Source organism: Alosa alosa, chromosome 8 (assembly GCF_017589495.1).
Source record: "Alosa alosa isolate M-15738 ecotype Scorff River chromosome 8, AALO_Geno_1.1, whole genome shotgun sequence".
In the NCBI taxonomy this organism is placed as follows: domain Eukaryota; kingdom Metazoa; phylum Chordata; class Actinopteri; order Clupeiformes; family Clupeidae; genus Alosa; species Alosa alosa.
Window position 1 is genome coordinate 34343858 of NC_063196.1, and position 24304 is coordinate 34368161.

Genomic DNA, 24304 nt, shown 5'->3' on the forward strand with positions numbered 1-24304 from the left:
CCATGTTCTATTATATGTTCTATTGGTCTCTTCCGTGTTGCCCATGTGTTCTATTATGTGTTCTATTGGTCTCTTCCGTGTTGCCCATGTGTTCTATTGGTCTCTTCCGTGTTGCCCATGTGTTCTATTATGTGTTCTATTGGTCTCTTCCGTGTTGCCCATGTGTTCTATTATATGTTCTATTGGTCTCTTCCGTGTTGCCCATGTCCTACGTTACTCCAAATAAGTTACTCTTCCTCTCTACCATCTAGACCCCCCCCCACAACCCAACAACTCATGCCATCACAGGAAAAATGACGAGTGTGTGTGTGTGTGTGTGTGTGTGTGTCTGCGTATGCTAATACACTCGTAGCTACAAGACTAAACCCCACACACCACCATCAATATTAAAAGAAAGGGCTGCTGCTCAAAGGAAAACAGAACAGTAAACAGTGATGGAAAACAGGGAGCATTTCAAAACCAGTTCCATTTCCAAGACTGCAGTCAGTGAAGCGTCATCCGTCATCTCTCTCTGCGCTTACAGTGACATTGTGTAATTTCATGGGTTAATTCTTGCGGGGAATTCTTCAATCTAGCGGTGAGATGGCATATTGCAACAGATTCCAGAGCACAACTCTGTCTTTCGGTAACTGACAGACAAACGCGAAAGGTAGAGCTAGAATTTCAGGTGTGTCCGTCCTTGGCTAGTGTATTCTAAAGATGGACGCCGAAACATGGCTGCCGCCATACGGGCGACTCGGGCGTATGTATTCTGAATGGCAGATTCTAAGCTTACGAGAATACTTTGATTGGTTGGTGGAAGTAATAACACAATAGAACACGTTTTTGAAAGAAAAAATGTGTTTTTGCTAAGAATCAACCCAAAAAATTACAAAGCTTAAACATCTTTTCAGGATCAGCTTTATCTAAACAACAGAAGCCTGCCAGGGTATGTGGCGGTAAACACAAGCAAGACTCGCATCAAACCTTACAGAGAAAAATAATCATGGCTTGTATAGTGTGTATGTCCTCATATGGCTTGTTTATGTATGTGTGTGTCATACTGTAGATTGTAGAGTATGACTTGTGTGTGAGTGTGTGTGAATGTATGTGCCTATAGAATAAGGCTTGTTCATGTATGTGTGTGTGGGTCATATAGTTTGTAAAGTCTGGATTGTGTGTGTGTGTGTGTGTGTGAGTGAGAGAGAGTGAGAGTGAGAGAGAGAGAGAGAGTGTGAGAGACAGCGCGAGAGAGAGACAGAGAGAGAGAGAATGTCCTTTGGCTTTGACTTGTGGCATGTTAAGCCCTATCTATAAGCAGAGAGGAGCTGTACAAACTGTAAACACGTATGGCATCATGTCTGAGGAGGAGGACACACAGGAGGAGTAGAAGGAGGAGGGGACACAGGAGGAGAGGAGGAGGAGGAGGAAGAGGAGGAGGACACAGGAGGGGAGGAGAGGGGGAGGAGGGGGGACACAGGAGGGGAGGAGGAGGAGGGGTAGGAGGAATAGTCCTGGTGACACTCCCACAGTCTCTGGTGAGTGGAAGAGAGGGCAGTAGACTCCCCCCATCTACTGTCATGCCCCCTGTGGTACGTCCTGACCAGGTGAGATGTGGATGGTCCAGATGAGATATGACCCGTACATTCTGAACAGGTGAGATATGACTGGTATATTCTGACCAGGTGAGATATGACTGGTATATTCTGACCGGTGAGATATGACTGGTATATTCTGACCAGGTGAAATGTGACTGCTACATTCAGACCAGGTGAAATGTGACTGCTACATTCTGACCAGGTGAGATGTAGCTGGTTCGTTCTGACCAGGTGAGATATGACTGGTACATTCTGACCAGGTGAGATATGACTGGTACACTCTGACCAGGTGAGATGTGGCTGGTACGTTTTGACCAGGTGAGATATGACTGGTACACTCTGACCAGGTGAGATGTGGCTGGTATGTTTTGACCAGGTGAGATGTGGCTGGTAAGTTCTGACCAGGTGAGATGTGGCTGGGACGTTTTGACCAGGTGACCAGGTATGGCATTGCCCATGTACATGTTGGACATATTGAGGACACGTTGAGGTATTGTGGCATTGTGTTAAAGGCCATTCAAAGGTGCAGTTCTTTATTGGCTAATTTCCACCGAGCAGTACGTTTCAGTTTGGTACTCTGATCTGGCTTGCGTTTCTACTGGTAACGGTAACCTTACGTGGTAGGCTGGGTGTAGTGTGAGTTGCGTTGCTTAGGCTACCTTGGGCAGTTCAGTGGTTTCAGTGTTAGCTTGCTGCTAGTGATTTGCTTCAGCTGGCCAAACGAGGATTAAAATAGGTTCACTAAATCATTTTGTGACAAGTAAACTTGTTAATGTCAATGAATACATACGTCCATGCCATATTTTGTTAATATAACAACACAACAGCTTTCATAAGTATTACAAATATGTGTTCACTTCTGCCATTTTGGTTAGGCTAATGTTAGCTGCTAGTAAAAATCAGTCTGGAAACAGGCTGTCTCTCAAACCACACACTTCCGTCAGTACACGGCTAGTGTGCACTGAGTACTTATTTCTGCAGTGCGCACTTTTCGATGGTTTTCGATGTCCCAAAAGGAACACTTATGTTAAAACACTTCCCGGGAAATTACTCCTGTTTAGTGCGAGTAGTGTCCATTGTTCCACACTGAACTTTTTGACCGTTATTAGGTTTCTGTTATGGTTAGCTTAGCATGCTAGCTAAGCCATAGGCAGAAAATGGAATTCCCGCTAGCATGCAGGCTAGCTTTGTATGCTAAGCGAAAATACAAATTAAATCCCTTGCGTGGTGGTCATTAAAACTATTATGCCGTACTTCTTTGAAGTAACTTGCACAAAAATCCATATTTTGTTGGGACATGTATGTAGTGATTGTGCAAGAGCATGCAGTCACATAACTCCCGTTCGAATAAACATAGACAAACTGCTTCCATACCCCACCTGTGAAACTCGGCTTTGCCCCAAACATATGGCTATTTTCTGTCGACCAATCAACGACTGCAGTGGATCCAGCCTGGTCTAGCTCCACCCATAGCGTACCGTCCCACTATATGGCACCCTAACGGAAGGGTGCGGAAAGTGGAACGGTACGGGCTGGTTGTTTTGATACCGTTCACAAATTATGACCATGGAAACGCAAATAATTGGGTACCGTACTGTATCGAACTGAACAGTACCGCTCGGTGGAAACGATCCAAGCAGACATGTAGGAAAGGGATGATGACGCCTTACCGACACACACATAGCAACCACACCCACAGTATATGGGTGTAACATGAAGATCATACACACACCACACACACACACACACACACACACGTGGTCAGCACTGCAGGCTGCTGGTGGGCAGGCCGAAGCCTCCGTTGACTTCTCTGGTCTTCTCCTTCTGGATGGCCTGCACTAGTCCGAACACGACCTCTGCCAAGGTCGACCGGCCGCTCCTGTTCGCTCTGCCCTCGCGCTGGACCTTCAACGCCCCTCCTCCTCCTCCTCCCCCCGCCCCTTCGTCGGCGGGCCGCTGGCGGCGGCTGGTGCTGATGAAGTAGGTGCGGATGCGTCCCTGGCGCTCGCTGACGCCCTTGATGAAGATCTCGCCCCGGAGCTCCAGCAGGAAGCCCCAGTTGGCGAGGATCTTGCGCGTGGCCTCGGGCACCTGGATGCGCCCGCTTACGCCACTGCTGTCCATGCGGCTTGCCAGGTTCACCGTCAGGCCCCAGATGTCGTACTGTGGCTTGGTGGCGCCGATCACGCCGGCCACCACCGGACCGTGGGCGATACCTGGGGGAGGAGATTACACACACACACACACACAGGTTACAAGCAGTCCGCCGTGGTGACACATACATGACATGTCCTGACACTTTAACGTTACCGTCGAACATGGGCGACTACCACACACACACACAGGTTAACCTGGCCTGACGGAAGGGATGATTTGGACACTGCAGCTTCTAGATGTGACAGGACACTGGACACCATGGGCGGATTATGAACTTTCGGGCCCAGATGTTTTAAGGGCCCCCCACTAATTGTCGCATATGTGGGAAGGGGGGTTTGGGGGTCCTCCCCCAGAAAATCTTTAATTTGTTTGATGTGATTTCCTGTTTTCTGGTGCATTTTGGGGATGGCCAATACTTTAATTCAATCAGATTCATAGCCTACATCCTGATTTGTTGATATTGAGGCAATGATTCCATACAAAGGCTTGGGCTTCAGGGCCCCCTGATCCCTTGGGCCCCTGGGCCTGGGCCCGGTAGGCCCGTGCAGTAATCCATCCCTGAGATGAAGGTGAGGACGAGGATGATGATTCTAAACATCTTAAAGATGATAAAAGAACCAGAGGCAATTGCTCTAAGACTACAGGGGAAGCTCAGCCTCCTCTGAAATATCACAGAGAATTAGCCCACTATTCCAACTAGGGCTTGCAAAAAATGTGTTCAACTTCATGGCTAGTTCATTCAGCAATAAGGTTTCTCTGGTAATCTCCGGTTAGAGTGTTCAGAGTGTGTGTGTGAGTGTGTGTGTGTGTGTGTGTGTTTAGAGTGTGTGTGTGTGTGTGTTTAGAGTGTGTGCCTTACCGACGCGGAGCTGGAAGTTGTTGTGTGAGTTCCTGTTGATCTCCTTCAGAGTCTCCTGCATGGCCAGAGCAAACAGCACCAGCTCCCCGAGATGATGCCATTCACCTGAACACGTCTGTACACACACACACACACACGCAGACACACAAAACACACACACACACACGCACGCACACGCACACACACACACACACATACACACGCAGACACAGACACAAAACACACACACACACACGCAAAACACACACACATTGTTATGGCTTGTCATGAGTCTTTCCATTATAAATAGTTATAATATTATTATAATTATTGTTATTATTATTATTATTATTATAAATATAATAATAATAATAATAATAATATAGTAATATGGTTTTACTAAAATGAGATCCACTGAGTGTGAGTCTATGGATGAAACCAGGTTGATTAATCAAACGATGAGAGACTCTGCTCGTCAGGAGACGGGCCCAATGCAGAGACTAATATGACACAAGGCTAACTAATCGAACACCCAGAGACTGATATGACACAAGGCTAACTAATCAAACCCAGAGACTGATATGACACAAGGCTAACTAATCAACAAGGCTAACTAATCGAACACCCAGAGACTGATATGACACAAGGCTAACTAATCAACAAGGCTAACTAATCAAACACCCAGAGACTGATATGACACAAGGCTAACTAATCAACCATCCAGAGACTGATATGACACAAGGCTAACTAATCAAACACCCAGAGACTCTGCTCACCTTGTCAGGAGACAGGCCCGATGCGGCCATGTAACAGCTGCCGATGGTTTTGATCTTTTCGATATCCAGAAAGTAGGATTCCTCCAGGAGCTGATGAACAGAGCAAGAGAGAGGGAGAGAGAGAGAGAAGGAGAGCGAGAGTGAGTGAGAAAAGGAGAGAAAGGGAGAGAAGGAGAACGAGAGAGAGGGAGAGTGAGAGAGAAAGGGAAAGAGAGAGAAAGGAAGAGAGAGAGGGAAAGCAAGAGAAATGAGTACAGTAAACTCAGTCTGGGAATACCCATACAAACCTTTGGCAAATTTGGGATTTGCTCTGCTTGTCCGTCTGGCCAAGAGGCCATTGAAGCTCATTTCCGATGTTCCTAAAACACGGGCACGCAAATACAATCGCTAATCCGGCAAGGACGTGTATTTCTTAGGAATTGCATTTTAAACCTTCATTTACGAGATTGCTGCACTTCTGAAAATGATTTGGTAAGAGTATAATGCACCAATTTAAGTTTAATTTCACTGTTAGGTACGCCCTACAGGCTACAGTAAACTGCTAACCAGGCTACAATGATCTGCTAACCAGACTACAGTGAACTGCTAACCAGGCTACAATGAACTGCTAACCAGGCTACAGTGAACTGTTAACCAGGCTACAGTGAACTGCTAACCAGGCTACAATGAACTGCTAAACTGCTAACCAGGCTACAGTGAACTGCTAACCAGGACCAGGCTACAGTGAACTGCTAACCAGGCTACAATGAACTGCTAAACTGCTGGTTAGCAGTTCACTTTTTAACCCTGGTTGCTGAATTTAACAATTCATTGTAGCCTGGTTAGCATTCACTGTAGCCTAATTGCTGGTTTACTGTAACCTGAATGCTGATTTAACCAGTTCATTATAGCCTGGCAGCGCATTTCACTGTAACCTGATTAACTGTCCTGTAGCCTGTTTATGATTTAGCAGTTCATTGTAGCCTGGTTAGCAGTTTAGCAGTTCATTGTAGCCTGGTTAGCAGTTCACTGTAGTCTGGTTAGCAGTTTAGCAGTTCACTGTAGCCTGGTTAGCAGTTTAGCAGTTCATTGAAGCCTGGTTAGCAGTTTAGCAGTTCATTGTAGCCTGGTTAGCCAGGATACAGTGAACTATCACTTTGATGGAGAATGTACAGCGGAGGAAGGCAGTGATATGATATGAGTGTGTGTAAGTGAGGTAGGCAGTGATATGATATGATAAGAGTGTGTGTTAGTGAGGTCAGCAGTGATATGATATGATAAGAGTGTGTGTTAGTGAGGTAGGCAGTGATATGATAAGATAAGAGTGTGTGTTAGTGAGGTCAGTAGTGATATGATATGATAAGAGTGTGTGTTAGTGAGGTCGGCAGTGATATGATATGATAAGAGTGTGTGTTAGTGAGGTAGGCAGTGATATATTAGTGGGCAGCCGTGGCCCACTGGTTAGCACTCTGGACTTGTAACCAGAGGGTTGCCGGTTCGAGCCCCGACCAGTGGGCCGCGGCTGAAGTGCCCTTGAGCAAGGCACCTAACCCCTCACTGCTCCCCGAGCGCCGCCGTTGAAGTAGGGCAGCTCACTGCGCCGGGATTAGTGTGTGCTTCACCTCACTGTGTGCTGTTTGTGTTTCACTAATTCACCGATTGGGTTAAATGCAGAGACCATATTTCCCTCACGGGATCAAAAAAGTATATATCCTATATGATAAGAGTGTGAGGTAGGCAGTGATATGATATGATAAGAGTGTGTGTTAGTGAGGTCGGCAGTGATATGATATGATAAGAGTGTGTGTTAGTGAGGTCGGCAGTGATATGATAAGAGTGTGTGTTAGTGAGGTCAGCAGTGATATGATATGATAATAAAACGGTAAATAATATGTGTGTGTTAGTGAGGTAGGATATGTGATATGATATGATAAGAGTGTGTGTTAGTAAAGTCGGCAGTGATATGATATAATATGATAAGGTAATGTTAGTGAGGGTCAGCAGTGATATGATATGATATGATAAGAGTGTGTGTTAGTGAGGTCAGCAATGATATGATATGATAAGAGTGTGTGTTAGTGAGGTCAGCAGTGATATGATATGATAAGAGTGTGTGTTAGTGAGGTCAGCAGTGATATGATATGATATATGATCTGATAAGTAAGTGTGTGTATTTTAGTGCCCTATGATATGATAAAATTCATTGATATGATATGATAGATATGATGATATGATATGTTAGTAGCGAGTCAGCCGTAGTATGATAAATGTGTTAGTGAGGTCATGATATGATATGATATGATAAGGTGTGTGTGTTATGTGATAAGAGTTGTATGTTAGTAAGGAGTCCAGTAGTGATATGATATGATAAAGATCAACAGTAATATAATAAAGTGGGTAAAGGTCTTAGTAATATATGTGATAATCTGGTGTGTGTTAGTGATGAGTCAGCAGTAATATGATATAAATATGATTAAATAGTGTGTGTGTTATAAAAGGTCAGCAGTGAGGTATTGATATGATATGATAAGAGTGTGTGTTAGTAAGTCAACATTGATATGATATGATATGATTAGGAGTCAATAGTGATATGTTAATAGAAGTGGTGTCAGTAGTGATATGATATAATAAGAAGTGTGTGTGTTAGTAGGTCCCTTAGTGATATGATATGATAAGAGTGTGTGTTAGTGAGGTCAGCAGTGATATGATCTGATAATAAGTGTGTGTTAAGGAGTCGGCAGTGATATGATCTAAATAAGAGTGTGTGTTATTAAGGTCAGCAGTGATATAATATAATAAAGTGTATGTTAGTGAAAGGTCAATATATGATATGATATGATCTGAGTGTAACATTAGTGAGTCAACGGTGTAATGATAAATATGATAAGTGTGTGTTAGTAAAGTCAACGTAAATATAATAAGTATGTTAAATGAGTCCAACAGTAATATGATATAATAAAGTGTGTGTTAGTAAAGGTCAATAGTAATATGATATGATAAGTATGTATTAAGTAAGGTCCAATGAAGTGATATGATATAATAGAAGTGGCGTATGGTAGTAAGGAGTCCAGCAGTAAATATGATGCATAAATAAGAGTGTGTATTGAAGTGAGTCCAATGAAATGATATGATATAATAAAATAAGAAATTAATGTTAGTAAAGGTCAATAGTGATATATTATGATAAGAATAGAAGTGTATGTTAGTAGGAGTCAATAGTAATGCCAATATAATGTGATATGATAAGAGTGTGTGTTAGTGAGGTCAGTAGTGATATGATATGATAAGATAAGAGTGTGTGTTAGTGAGGTCAGTAGTGATATGATAAGATAAGAGTGTGTGTTAGTGAGGTCAGTAGTGATATGATATGATAGGAGTGTGTGTTGGTGAGGTCAGTAGTGATATGATATGATGAAATTGTGTGTTAGTGAGGTCAGTAGTGATGGATATGATAAGAGTGTGTGTTAGTGAGGTCAGTAGTGATATGATATGATAAGAGTGTGTGTTAGTGAGGTCAGTAGTGATATGATAAGAGTGTGTGTTAGTGAGGTCAGTAGTGATATGATATGATAAGAGTGTGTGTTAGTGAGGTCAGTAGTGATATGATATGATATGATAAGAGTGTGTGTTAGTGAGGTCAGCAGTGATATGATATGATAAGAGTGTGTGTTAGTGAGGTCAGTAGTGATATGATATGAGTGTGTGTTAGTGAGGTCAGTAGTGATGTGATGTGATATGATAAGAGTGTGTGTTAGTGAGGTCAGTAGTGATATGATATGATAAGAGTGTGTGTTAGTGAGGTCAGCAGTGATATGATATGATAGGAGTGTGTGTTAGTGAGGTCAGTAGTGATATGATATGATATGATAAGAGTGTGTGTTAGTGAGGTCAGTAGTGATATGATAAGAGTGATAATTTTGGCATTAAAGGGAGAAAGAGAAAAAGTGAGGGACACAGCCGGTAACTATAGCGATCACCAGCACACAACAGCATCAGCACGACCTAGGGCTCTGCTAAGGTTGACCTCTATAGGGCTCTGCTAAGGTTGACCTCTGACCTCGTCGAGCGGCGATGATCCTGGTTGACACTTGGTTACTCCACCCCTCATCCGGCACGCCTCTTTCTGCGCCGTGGTGATCGTTAAAGCCTCGTGGAAGGCGAGACATCCATCCCACACCTCATCATCTGAGCCTGGGGCCACAGCTCTGAAAAACACACACACACACACACACCTCATCATACGACTGGGAATACAACTCCTGAAAAACACACACACACACACACACCTCATCATACGACTGGGAATACAACTCCTGAAACAGAGGGGTAATGGGGCATGTGTAGAGGGGTAATGTGTAGAGGGCATTTGTAGAGGGGTAATGGGGCATGTTTAGAGGGCATTTGTAGAGGGGTAATGGGGCATGTGTAGAGGGGTAATGTGTAGAGGGGTAATGGGGCATTTGTAGAGGGGTAATGGGGCATGTGTAGAGGAGTAATGGGGCATGTGTAGAGGGCTAATGTGTAGAGGGGTAATGGGGCATGTGTAGAGGGCTAATGTGTAGAGGGCATGCCTAGAGGGGTAATGTGTAGAGGGGTAATGGGGCATATGTAGAGGGGTAATGCGGCATGTGTAGAGGGGTAATGTGTAGAGGGGTAATGGGGCATGTGTAGAGGGTATGTGTAGAGGGGTAATGGGGCATGTGTAGAGGGGTAATGGGGTAATGGGGCATGTGTAGAGGGTAATGGGGCATGTAGAGGAGTGATATTAGGGGGTAATGGGGCATTGTGAGGCAATGGGGCATGTGTGGGGTAATGGGGCATGTGTAGAGGGCTAATGTGTAGAGGGGTAATGGGGCATGTGTAGAGGGCTAATGTGTAGAGGCATGCCTAGAGGGGTATGTGTAGAGATATTAGGGCATATATGTAGAAGTGTCTGGCATGTGTAGAGGGAGTGATAATAGGGGTAATGGGGCATGTGTAGAGGGTAATGGGGCATGTGTAGAGGGGTAATGGGGTAATGGGGCATGTGTAGAGGGGTAATAGGGCATGTGTAGAGGGGTAATGTGTAGAGGGGTAATGGGGCATGTGTAGAGGTATGTGTAGAGGGGTAATGGGGCATGTGTAGAGGGGTAATGGGGCATGTGTAGAGGGGTAATGGGGCATGTGTAGAGGGGTAATGTGTAGAGGGGTAATGGGGCATGTGTAGAGGGGTAATGGGGCATGTGTAGAGGGGTAATGGAGCATGTGTAGAGGGGTGTGAGTGTGTAGAGGGGTAATGGGGCATGTGTAAGTACTAGGGGCTGACACCTCATGTAGGATTTCCTGTTGGTTGCGTTCAAGAAAGTGGCCTTGCGGAAACATGGGTGGGCAGGATGTTGTGCAGCAGACACTCGTTGTGCTCCCTCAACTCCCGCATGTCTTCCACTTCCTGCTGCGCCTGCAGACGCCACAGGAAGTCCAGACGCGCCGTCGCCTCCCACTGCACAAGCAAGCACAGGAAACAACAGCATCAGCATCATCATCATCATCATCATTTTCATGTCACGTCATAATTAACATCAACACCACCACCATATGTATCACCATCAACATTATCATCATCACTACCATCATCACCGTCGCAATCATCATCATCATCACCATTATCAACATCAAGGAAGGGCCTGATTTGCTGTTCAGGGAAGAGCCCGATTGGCTGTTCAGGGAAGCCCTCGAGTGTGAGTGAGTGGACATTGTGTGTCGTACCTGTCGGCCGTGTGAGTGTGAGTGAGTGGACATTGTGAGTCGTACCTGTCGGCCGTGTGAGTGAGTGGACACTGTGAGTCGTACCTGTCGGCCGTGTGAGTGTGAGTGAGTGGACATTGTGGTCGTGCCTACACCTATAGGCGGTGTGTGGGTGTAAATGGAGTGGACATTTTAGTCATTACCTGCTCGGCCGTGTGAGTGTAAATGAGTGGACATTGTGAGTCGTACTTGTCGGCCGTGTGAGTGTGAGTGAGTGGACATTGTGAGTCGTACCTGACGGCCGTGTGAGTGTGAGTGAGTGGATATTGTGAGTCGTACCTGTCGGCCGTTGTAGAACACCGCCACCACAAACATGGCCAGCAAGAGGATGGACACACCCTTCCTCCTCATGTAGCGAGACCTGTGTGTGTGACAAAGGGGGGGGGGGGTGTTACCAGTGTGTGTGACAGAGGGGGGGGGGGGGGGTGTTCCGAGTGTGTGTGACAGAGGGGGGGAGGGGGTATTACGAGTGTGGAAGGCCACCTCTATAAAGTTGGAGTGAACCAGTGTGTGTGTGTGTGTGTCACCTGTCCTCTCCGTGGCTGAGGTGGAGTGTGTGAAGGGCCACCTCTATAAAGTGTGTGTGTGTGTGTGTGTTACCTCTCCTCTCTGTGGCTGAGGTAGAGTGTGTGGAGGGCCACCTCTATAAAGTGTGTGTGTGTGTGTGTGTGTGTGTGTGTGTGTGTGTTACCTCTCCTCTCCGTGGCTGAAGTAGAGTGTGTGGAAGGCCACCTCTATAAAGTAGGAGTGGACCAGCAGTGTGTGTGTGTGTGTGTGTGTGTGTGTTACCTATCCTCTCCGTGGTAGAGTGTGTGGAGGGCCACCTCTATGAAGTAGGAATGAACCACCAGCTCTGGGACCAGCAAGTAGAGAACTGAGACGAGGGAACCACCATGGCACCAGCAGAGGGAGAGAGAGAGAGAAAGAAAGAGAGAAAGATAGAGAGAGAAATGGACAGAGCTTACCAACAAAGCTTACCCCACCCTTATGTTTTCTTGAATTTCCTCTTGGGGATCAATAAAGTATCCATCTATGTATCTATCTATTTATCTACTGTATGTAACCTGCGTTGTGTTAACCAAGTGGCTCAGCCCAGCACTTGACCGGACTCGAACCCGCTACCAGCAGCACCTCAGTATGCTAACTACCAGCAGCACCTCAGATCAGGAGTCCAGTATGCTAACGCTAACTACCAGCAGCACATCGGATCAGGAGTCCAGTATGCTAACGCTAACTACCAGCAGCACCTCGGATCAGGAGGCCAGTATGCTAACTACCAGCAGCACCTCGGATCAGGAGTCCAGTATGCTAACTACCAGCAGCACATCGGATCAGGAGTCCAGTGTTTTCATGAATGAGGCCAGTATTAACTACCAGCAGCACATTGAGGGATCAATACCAAGTATCCGGATCAGGAGGCCAGTATGCTGTATCTATCTCAGTTTAGGAGTCCAGTATGCTAACTACCAGCAGCACATCGGATCAGGAGGCCAGTATGCTAACTACCAGCAGCACCTCGGATCAGGAGGCCAGTATGCTAACTACCAGCAGCACATCAGGAGGCCAGTATGCTAACTACCAGCAGCACCACGGATCAGGAGGCCAGTATGCTAACTACCAGCGGCACCTCATTTAGGAGTCCAGTATGCTAACTACCAGCAGCACATCGGATCAGGAGGCCAGTATGCTAACTACCAGCAGCACCTCAGTATGCTAACTACCAGCAGCACATCGGATCAGGAGGCCAGTATGCTAACTACCAGCAGCACCTCGGATCAGGAGTCCAGTATGCTAACCATCGAGCTAAAAGCCCAAGCCCGGAGCTCTCTCACTAGGACGTCTCTTAAGGCGTCAGGAGCGAATTTACTAGTGCTGGGACAATGCGTCGACGTAATCGATGACGCAAAAAATATGTCGACGCAAAATATGAGCGTCGATTCGTCAAGCATAACGTGTGCTGCTAAATATTTTTAATTTTACACCTTCAGTGTTTTCCATCACGTTGACTAATCTGTGGCTGGGCACCACGAAATCAAAACCGCCCCACACATAGATGTTCTATGTTGTAGGCCTGCTATTTAAATTAAAGATAAGAAAAATAATTTCATTGAGCTGCACTTTTACTCACACAGCCTTTCCTCGCCCGCTCTCTCTCAATCCGAGCCGGCTGCTCCTCCTCTGCATGTGCATTTAACAAAATATTCACGATTGTTGTTGCCACATAGAAGCACTGCATAGAACACAGTGGGCTACATTGCTATTAAATCCGCTTAGCATCGTGACCATGCTGTGCAAATTTGTTCAAAACCGCTGCATTAAAGTTAAAGTAAACTCTGCTAAGGTCTTATCACAACATAGTACATTGAGGAGACTAAACGTTACAGTATGCAATCAAGCAGTAGCCCTATCTCAAAGCTAACGTTAGAATACTGTTTGGATGTCAAGTTTAGCATGCTTACTTGCAGCTGCTTGTATTAGGGGTTTGCACGGCGTGTCATCAGATCTGGACGTCGCCATATTGGAGATACTCGCCTCATTAGAAAACATTAGGCACTGAAGTAAATCCCAAACATCGTCAAGGAAAATGGTTAATTATTGCCGTGTTTTAGGTTGTACCAATAGATCCGACTGAGAAAAAACATCTGGTGTAGGTATCGACTTCCAAAAGTTATTAAAAAACCAGGGAGAAAGGAGAATAATGTCAGAAGTTATCAGAGGAAGGGGGGCGCTTGTGGTTGAACTTGGTACTTCGTCTCCCTCACCCAACTCATATGGATCTGCGCTGTCAATAAACCGTAATTTCTCGAAATATCACGCATTTTCTTGTGGTCCAAGTCCTGTCCTATATGCCTTTGCATCTTAGACGCATTTTGATGAGCTTTTCTGTTGTTTAGACACGTAAGATATCCAAAGTGCATAATACTCCATTGTACTTCACTCACTGAGTATCGCCAATATGGCCGCACGTGCTGGGTTACCATGGTTACCGGCCAGAACGTGACGTCCGTGCAAACCCCTAATTATCATGCAGGGCTAATTTTTATTGACTCTGTTTGCAAAATCCCGATGGAAATGGAAAAGTGTTTTCCAAGACTCAAAAGTGCTTGTCCAAAGGAGAAGTACGAACTGCTATTTGAACTACGTTATGAATTGCATCCACACATGATTACCACACGAACGTCTTAAAATGACAGGCACTCAACTAGACATACACTAGCCTACTGAACTTTATTGAATGCTACCTCTGACTAAGAATACATTACTTTGCACTTGTAGTTACTTGCACTTCAGTCTTTTATTTTGGAATCTTAAGAGCAATAAACATATATTGCAATGTTAAAATTCATGTTTTTCATTCAATGTAAATAAACATGTAATGGGAGATTTCATTCTAATCGAAATCTAATCGGACTGAAAAAAAATGAACATGATGCATCGAAAAAATAATCGCTAGATTAATAGTTTAAAAATATCGCTTATGAATTAATGTATACCTTCCTCTGGGCACTTGATAACTTCGATAATCGAATCTAAATCGAATCGGACTGAAAAATGAATCGCGGATTAATCGATGCATCGAAAAAATAATCGCTAGATTAATCGTTTAAAAAATAATCGTTTATCCCAGCCCTAGAATTTACACAACATACATACTGCACAGCTGTATGCCAGCTACCTCTGACTAAGAATACATTACTTTGCACTTGTAGTTACTTGCACTTCAGTCTTTTATTTTGGAATCTTAAGAGCAATAAACATATATTGCAATGTTAAAGAATTCATGTTTTTTCATTCAGCGATGTAAATAAACATGTATAAGTTGCTATTAGTGAATTAATGGGGAGATAATCGAATCGAAATCGAATCGGACTGAAAAAAAAAATTAATCGATGCATCGAAAAAATAATCGCTAGATTAATCGTTTAAAAAATAATCGTTTATCCCAGCCCTAGAATTTACACAACATACATACTGCACAGCTGTATGCCAGCTGGCTACCGTTACATTTAACCCACCCTTTCTCCACCCACCCTAACTCCATCCTTTCTCCACCCACCCTTTCTCCATCCTTACCCCACCCTTTCTTTATCCTTACTCCACCCTTAAACGTCTTACATACTCGATGTTCAATGAGACGTCACAGGAGCGGCGTAACCATTTATACTCGCGCGTAGTGGTCGCACCATTAGTTGCAATATTCTCCTGAACAGAGATGTCGCTGTTGTGAAAAGGCTATCGCTACCTACTTTACACAGTAGAAGCCGTCAGTAGCATTGGCGTCAATGGCAGTAAAAGCCATAGAGACAGCAAAAGATAAAAGCTAGCCTCTGTGATGATGATACTTCAGACTTCGGTTGCTGCTATTCACAACTACCATCATTACCATCTAGTTTACAAGGTGTGTGCAGATAGATAGATAGATAGATAGATAGATACTTTATTCATCCCGAGGGATATTTTAATAATTTAAACATTTTAGCTAGCAGTTGGCTGAGTTTGTGTAATTTCCTAAAGTGGAAAGAGATTTTGTTCAGGTCTTAGCACAGGGGTGGGCAAACTTTTTGGCTCAAGGGCCACACTGGGTCACACTGGGTCACACGACACACACAAAAAAAAAAAAAATGTATAGCCTATAATTTAGTATGACAAAATATTTCTTTTAAAATATTAATTGCTTAAAAATATTGCTAATTTTATGCTGTTTAACAAATGTATAAATTATGCAATGTTGCTTTAAGACAGTCGCTTTAATTCACGTTTATTTTTCAATGATCTTCTGCCTGCTACGGTATGGCCCTCTCGCACTTTTTAAATGGCCAGTAGTGTACAGTAGAGTACAACTGCTGCCTTCATGATTTCCTTTTAAAAGTTTCTTATAAGAAGGAGATATCAATTATCAACAATAATGAGTGCAGACGCGTTCCCAATTAAATGGATCGCATGTTCACGTTAGATCTGCTGCAAAGGAAATAACTAAGAGTTAGTTTAACATGATGTTATCTCTATTTAACATGATGTTTTGACATTGACATTGTAAACGCGTTCTCTAAGGAGTGAAAAGCAGTTTGCAGTAAAGCTAACCAACGTCGTCTATATCGCAGGAAAAATATAGCGAGCAGCCTGATATCCAAATGAAATGCTCAGCGGGCCGGATGAAAGTGCTTGGGCAGGCCGCAGTTTGCCCACCCCTGTCTTAGCAGATATCCTTTGGTTGGAAATAAATCTTTTCTATTCTTTCCTCTTAATTCCAGGTGTTGCGACTCTCGCTGGTAACTTTGTTAACTTATCCAGCAAACCATTAAAAATTCACGACTGTAACAAAACAGTCCTCCGAACTGCAACTCTCACTTGCCCTCGAACTAGTCCATCTTCCGGTTTCCGCTTTGCCGTGCTCAGCTGAAAAAAATAGAGTGGTGCGCTACCGTGCGCTTCCCGGCCAAAATCCTGGCGCGTCAGAGAGATCTACGTTATTTTGATGTCACATTGTCGCGTCACCGGTCGGGAACGTCGAGTATGTAAGACGCCTTAGAGGGGCTGTGTGTCTGCAGTGTGTGCGTGTGTCCACATGAATATGTTTCTTACCTGAATGTGTATGTGAATGTGTATACATGTATTCATGCGCTTGTGTACACATATGAGTGTGTGTTTGTGTGTGTGTATGTATGTATGTATGTCTTACCTCTGGGTGTGTGCAAAGACTTAGCAGATTCTGGTCAAGTGAGTGGTCAGGTGACTGCTGCTCACTGCTCCTATTGGTCATAGGCCCTCCCAGGAAGTGACACCATACCTAGTGGGGACCAACAGCTTTTTAGTCTTTAGAGCAGGGGTTCTCAAACTTTTGTGGGCCGGGGACCCCTCATGGAGTGGAAAATTCTCCAAGGACCCCTCATAATTGCAACACATAAAACTTAAGTTAATCATGTAGCTGTATAGCCTTTTTTTCTGTTAGATGCTTATGTTATATGTATTTTTAAAACAGAGTGCTAATACCACAATAGTCATGTTAGCAAACTTTGACAGTATGTAGTTTTTTTTTTAAAGGATTGTTGTTTCTTTGTCAAATGTAGGCCTGTTGTGTCGAACACAGTGTTTGCTTCACATAACTTTTTTATTTTGTTGGTTAATTAATAGTAAAGTGTTTTGACGTATTGATGTAACGTATCAGCAGATCAATTGGGAAAATACTGATACTGTAGCATTTTTCGCCATACAGTATAAGACAATTTTATATTTTGTAGCAAACTTTGTCAGGGACCCCCGGACCCCACTTTGAGAACCAATGCTTTAGAGATCACAGCACAATTCACTGAAATAACTGTGTGTGTGTGTGTGGGGTACGTGTGTGTGTGTGGTATGTGTGTATGTTCTCACCATGTCCATTGTGACCATGCAGGAGTTGAGCGCGATGGCGGTGATTATGACGGTGTTGCGGACGCTGTTGTTCTCATGGACCCAGCAGCAGAGCGTCTGTAGCGCAGTGGCGTGTTTGAACTCCTCAGCCAGAGTCACCACCAGCAGCAGCACATGCGCCAGCAGGAACACACCAAACTGCACCACCAGGGGCAACAACCTGATGGAGAGAGGGAAAAAGAGAAGTGAGTGTGTGTGTGTGTGTGTGTGTGTGAGTGTGTGTGTGGTGTGAGTGTCTGTGAGTGTGTGTGTGTGTGTGTGTGTGTGTGTGTGTGTGTGTGTGTGTGTGTGTGTGTGTGTGTGTGTGTGTGTGTGTGGTGTGTGTGTGGGTGGGTGTGTGTGTGTGTGTGTGTGTGTGTGTGTGTGTGAGTGTGTGTGTTGGATGTGTGTGCGTGCGTGCTGGGTATGTGAGTGCATGCATTTGTGCTTGTGAGTGTGTGAATGTGTGTGTCACATACATGGGATGAGGGCCTGCACAGTGTGTGTGTGTATATATGTAAGGGATAATGGACGACACGGTGGTCTGTTCACAGAAGTTAATGCAGTCGAGGTTGTAAAAGCGACCCCGGCCTTGGCCGATCTGGCGTTTAAACTTCGTAAGTGCATTGCTTCTGTGAACAGACCACCGTGGAAATCCGATATCCAGCCTGTTGCCACTTCGCGTTGTGTTCATTCCTGTTACAATTTAAGCGTTTTGTCGCTAAGAGCTGTCTTGTTTTGTAGAACTAATTTCTTCGGTACATATCAAACTGAATTTTTTCAACTCACAAAAGCTGCGTTACTAGTTCTAAATGGATGGTTGCTACTGACCCAAGGCCAGTCGTTGGATTCTATCTCTCCGTTGTCAGGGTGTATCCCCAAGATTCCACCGATGAACTTTAGCTTTGAAACGCCATGTTTTACTTGAGTCTGCTGTCATCCATCTAGCTAAAAGCCACCTCCGTCATATGCTACAATGTTGCAATGTTCTGAGCGTCTGCATTTTACGGCTTTCGGATGCAGCAGTGACAGTTCATTTAAAGCTTCACAACCGAGTTGTTGAATTAATATACAAGTGTGTCACGGCCAAAAAATGGATCTACTTCATAGGTGTGCAGATAACATCACGGTTAATGAATTAGGTTCTAAATTACACGTGGGACAATGGAAATTCAACCAAGCAGTGAATAAATATATATGTGTGTGTGTGTGTGTGTGTGTGTGTGTGTGTGTGTGTGTGTGTGTGTGTGTGTGTGTGTGTGTGCAGTATTGGGAAGAATACTTTTAAAATGTAATCAGTTACAGAATACAGAATACATCCCCTAAAATGTAATTTGTAACGTATTCCGTTACATTACTCCATCTAAGCACCGTTATTCTAAATACTTGGATTACATAAGCGCTGTTTTTTACATTTTATCAAGTGGGAAATCAAGCTGCTATTTCAGTTTGTAAGATCCACAGGCGACGTCAGCAAAAAACCCACAACTTAACTTTATAGTTGTTTCAGTTCAAAAAGCCCAGAAATTCATATGAGAAGGATTCTAAAGTAACCCCTTAAAATGGCCAAAGTAACTGTATTCTGAATAACACTATTGAAAATGTAACTGTAACTAAATACAGTTACTCATATTTTGTATTATGAATCACATGAATCCTAATACATGTATTCAGTTACTCCCAACACTGTGTGTGTGTGTGTATGTATGTATGTATGTATGTATGTATGTATGTATGTATGTATGTATGTATGTATGTATGTATGTATGTATGTATGTATGTATGTATGTATGTATGTATGTATGTATGTATGTATGTATGTATGTATGTATGTATGTATGTATGTATGTATGTATGTATGTATGTATGTATGTATGTATGTATGTATGTATGTATGTATGTATGTATGTATGTATGTATGTATGTATGTATGTATGTATGTATGTATGTATGTATGTATGTATGTATGTATGTATGTATGTATGTATGTATGTATGTATGTATGTATGTATGTATGTATGTATGTATGTATGTATGTATGTATGTATGTATGTATGTATGTATGTATGTATGTATGTATGTATGTATGTATGTATGTATGTATGTATGTATGTATGTATGTATGTATGTATGTATGTATGTATGTATGTATGTATGTATGTATGTATGTATGTATGTATGTATGTATGTCTTACCTCTGGGTGTGTGCAAAGACTTAGCAGATTCTGGTCAAGTGGTGGTCAGGTGACTGCTGCTCACTGCTCCCTATTGGTCATAGGCCCTCCCAGGAAGTGACACCATACCTAGTGGGGACCAACAGCTTTTTAGTCTTTAGAGCAGGGTTCTCAAACTTTTGTGGGCGGGGACCCCTCATGGAGTGGAAAATTCTCCAAGGACCCCTCATAATTGCAACACATAAAACTTAAGTTAATCATGTAGCTGTATAGCCTTTTTCTGTTAGATGCTTATGTTATATGTATTTTTAAACAGAGTAGGTATACAGAACTGTGTGTGTGTGTGTGTGTGTGTGTGGCGTGTGCGTGTGTGTGTGTGTGAGTATACAGTACCTTGTCCTCAGGTGCGTGTCCTTGAACACCATGGTGAGGGGTGTGATGTGCTTCTGAGTGTGTGAGTGTGTGAGTGAGTGAGTGAGTGAGTGTGTGTGTGTGTGTGTGTGTGTGTGTGAGCGTGTGCGTGTGTACCTTGTCCTCCAGGTGCGTGTCCTTGAACACCATGGTGAAGGGCGTGATGTGCTTCTGAGTGTGTGAGTGTGTGTGTGTGTGGCGTGTGCGTGTGTACCTTGTCCTCCAGGTGCGTGTCCTTGAACACCATGGTATGTGTGTGTGTGAGTATACAGTACCTTGTCCTCCAGGTGCGTGTCCTTGAACACCATGGTATGTGTGTGTGTGAGTGTGTGTGTGTGTGACATACCTGGGTGCTGGAATGAGGGCCTGCACAGCCATGAGGAGGACAAGCATGATGAAGGAGCAGACCATGTAAGTGCTGAACATCTCATCTCTCATCAGCGAGAACTGGGGAGGGAGAGAGAGGGAGATTTTTAAACAGAGTAGGTATACAGAACTGTGTGTGTGTGTGAGTATACAGTACCTTGTCCTCCAGGTGCGTGTCCTTGAACACCATGGTATGTGTGTGTGTGTGTGTGAGTATACAGTACCTTGTCCTCCAGGTGCGTGTCCTTGAACACCATGGTATGTGTGTGTGTGAGTATACAGTACCTTGTCCTCCAGGTGCGTGTCCTTGAACACCTGTGTGTGTGTGTGTGTGGCGTGTGCGTGTGTACCTTGTCCTCCAGGTGCGTGTCCTTGAACACCATGGTATGTGTGTGTGTGAGTATACAGTACCTTGTCCTCCAGGTGCGTGTCCTGTGTGTGTGTGTGTGACATACCTGGGTGCTGGAATGAGGGCCTGCACAGCCATGAGGAGGACAAGCATGATGAAGGAGCAGACCATGTAAGTGCTGAACATCTCATCTCTCATCAGCGAGAACTGGGGGAGGGAGAGAGAGAGGGAGATTTTTAAACAGAGTAGGTATACAGAACTGTGTGTGTGTGTGTGTGAGTATACAGTACCTTGTCCTCCAGGTGCGTGTCCTTGAACACCATGGTATGTGTGTGTGTGTGTGTGTGTGTGTGTGTGTGTGCGTGCGTGTGTACCTTGTCCCTCAGGTGCGTGTCCTTGAACACCATGGTGGGGGTGTGGGTGTGATGGAGGAGTGAGTGTGTGTGTCCCTCAGTGAGTGAGTGAGTGGTGTGTGTGTGTGGTGTGGGTGTGATGTGCTTGTGCGTGTGTGTGGAGTGGAGGACCTTGAGTCCTCCAGGTGCGTGTCCTTGAACACCATGGTGAAGGGCGTGATGTGCTTCTGTCTCATGAGCTCGCTGCTGCGGACCTCGATGGCGTGCTCGATGCGCTTGTTGATCTCCCGCGAGACAGAGCGCTGCCCGCTGGGCATGTGTGCCAGGGAGCCGTTGGTGAAGGACGCCAGGATCTGGGGAGAGGGTGCAGAAAAGGTCAAAGGTTAGAGGTCAGAGGTTAAACATGAGATCATGGTTAGTGATAAATGGTAAACAAACTGCATTCATAAAGCGCTTTTTAGACAGGCCAGTGGAACCTGCCTGGTCACCCGGGCGGGTCGGGTCGGGTTCGGACAAATATTTAGAAATTGTAGTCGGGTTCGAACACATCGGGGCGATATGCATTGGAAGCTTTACATTTAAAATTCCTTATTATGTTGGGTAACCAACAGGTCTGCTGTCCATGATGCAAATGTTTGTTTTTTGAGAATAAAGTAAAATGTAAAAAAGACCTAATAGCTTTCTTCCTGTGTGCAAGACAGGCATGCCGCCTGAAATGCACACGCGTTGTCACGATACATAAACAAATGGTTATGCACATTTCGCACATATGCACATAAGCACAGTCTTGGGTGACGTTAAAAAAAGTTTTTAGCCTATCAGGAGATTTTAAGATTATTTGCGTTGCATACTATAAAGACATAGGCTACCGGTAGGTCGTCTCGTTCAACTGGATGAGGATTTCCTCAAGTTGCCCCAATTAACGTTGATGCTGCATATGGATCAGTGACAGAGGCACTGTTGTTTCAACGACTGTTGCAGTTCATTTTTAAGACTTTTCGTCAATGGTAAGACAAGAATTCTATTTCATAAGGCTATGCTTGCTTGGGCCTCTTGTGTTAATGTGCGCTGTGTGTGACCTGCGTGCGTGCACGCTCATCTGATTCTGTAGACAATTTGTTGTGTGTTCCGTTTAATGGGCTAAAAAGACAGGCTATCCACAAACGTGAATGTTTAATCACTAGCATGGGAATAACTGAGGCGTCATCTGCGTCGGGCTCGGGTCAGGTTTGGACATAAAAATTGAAAATGCTTGTCGGACTCTACTGCGAGTTGCTTTTGCTTACAGTTTAATAAACATAATAAACAAACTTAATAAACATACTTTATGTTATTTATCTGTGTACCACTCTACCTGGCTGTTACACTTACAAATTTAATAAACATACTTTTGTTATTTATCTGTGTACGACTCTACCTGGCTGTTACAGTTACAAACTTAAATAAATATGCGTCTATGTGTATTTAATATTATTTATCTGCTCTATCAGGCTGTGCAAATTGCCCCTTGGGGGTAAATGAAGTGTTTTGAAATTGATATTCGAAATTGAAATACAGTTTCAAGCTTTACGAAATACAGTATATGATCCCCATGACTTACGCAGTTCACATCGACGATGTTCCCAAACGGAACCTGGGTTCCCCAGTCACGGAGCGTGCTGCGGGTCTTGGGCAGTCCCCGCTCGGGCGCCTCGTCCTTGTGGCAGATGAGGAACGTGTCGATGTTGTGCTTCTTCAGGAACTCGTTCCTCTCATGGCCCCTCCCATCCTCCGTCTGGTAGCTGCCCTCCAGACAGTCCAGCGTGGCCCTCGAGATGTGGATGCGCCTGGACAGACCAGAGAGAGAGAGAAAGACAGGTTACAGACCAGAGAGAGAGACGGGTTCAGAGAGAGACAGGTTACATACCAGAGAGAGAGACAGGTTCAGAGAGAGAGACAGGTTACAGACCAGAGAGAGAGACAGGTTCAGAGAGAGAGACAGGTAACAGACTAGAGAGAGAGACAGGTTCAGAGAGAGAGACAGAGGTTACAGACCAGAGAGAGAGACGGGTTCAGAGAGAGAGACAGAGGTTACAGACCAGAGAGAGAGAGAGAGAGAGAGACAGAGGTTACAGACCAGAGAGAGAGGGGAGAGAGAGAGAGAGAGACAGGTTACAGACCAGAGAGAGAGAGAGAGAGGTTACAAATCGTAAATTACTTTAGATACAGTTTTTTTTTTTTTAAATAAGTTTCCTTTAGATTTAAGAATACATGTTTAAGTTTCCTTTAAAACTGGATTTAGTTACTATTTTTTTTAAACATTTTTTTAAACAAGTTTTCTTTCTTTTAGTTTAGTATTATAAGTTTCCTTTCTTTGACCCCTTAAAACAAATATTGTATCTGTTTGTATTGTCATGTTACTGCTTTGGCAACACTATTTTCTGAGTCATGCCAATAAAGCAAATTTGAATTTGAGAGAGAGAGAGGTTACAGACCAGAGAGAGAGAGAGATTACAGACCAGAGAGAGACAGGTTCAGAGAGAGAGACAGACAGGTTACAGACCAGAGAGAGAGAGAGAGAGAGAGAGAGAGAGAGAGAAAATAATATAAAGTAAAATAATGAGGGTAAGCTAAAATATATCCTAAGGAAATTCCAGAAATCAAAGACTGGCAGCTGGAAGATATGTACTGAGCCTGTCACTAAAGACCTAAATGCAACCGTAAGCCAGTGATTACACCCCACTGTTGTTTATCTCTTTTTTTCCCCCAACCAATTTAACTATTCTATTAACCTACTTTTTCTTCCCTCTATTATTTACATTATCATCTTATTATTGTGTTTTTTTTATTAGTATAATTATCCTTATTGTCTCCTGTTTTGATTATTCCATGTGTTTTTTTTTTTATGCTTTGGCAATATTGTAACTTGAACAGTGCCAATAAAGCACATTGAATTGAAATTGAACTGAGAGACAGGTTACAGACCAGAGAGAGAGAGAGAGAGAGAGAGAGAGAAATAGATAGATAGATAGATACTTTATTGATCCCCAAGGGGAAATTCAAGGGTCTCAGTAGCATACAGACATCACACACAACATGCCCTTACAGAGAGAGAGAGCTGTCCATCTTGGAGTCCACACACACACACACACGAGTACCTGCTACTCCAGA

General features: G+C 44.0%; 1 protein-coding gene across 1 annotated transcript in view; it reads right to left on the reverse strand.

The window, feature by feature from the left end:
• Positions 1-1133: 1133 nt before the first annotated feature.
• si:dkey-206f10.1 (adenylate cyclase type 8) overlaps positions 1134-24304 on the reverse strand; it is a 59761-nt gene continuing 36590 nt past the window's right edge. The window contains exons 9-22 of the mRNA XM_048249729.1: positions 22755-22980; positions 21358-21507; positions 20738-20767; positions 20433-20533; positions 17484-17682; positions 16812-16899; positions 11901-11985; positions 11391-11472; positions 10687-10806; positions 9624-9640; positions 9385-9532; positions 5349-5438; positions 4594-4708; positions 1134-3793 (exon numbers count right to left, since the gene is read on the reverse strand). Coding sequence (XP_048105686.1) covers positions 3339-3793; positions 4594-4708; positions 5349-5438; positions 9385-9532; positions 9624-9640; positions 10687-10806; positions 11391-11472; positions 11901-11985; positions 16812-16899; positions 17484-17682; positions 20433-20533; positions 20738-20767; positions 21358-21507; positions 22755-22980 — 1906 coding nt within the window. The 3' untranslated portion in view covers positions 1134-3338. The remainder of the gene's footprint in view (positions 3794-4593; positions 4709-5348; positions 5439-9384; positions 9533-9623; positions 9641-10686; positions 10807-11390; positions 11473-11900; positions 11986-16811; positions 16900-17483; positions 17683-20432; positions 20534-20737; positions 20768-21357; positions 21508-22754; positions 22981-24304) is intronic.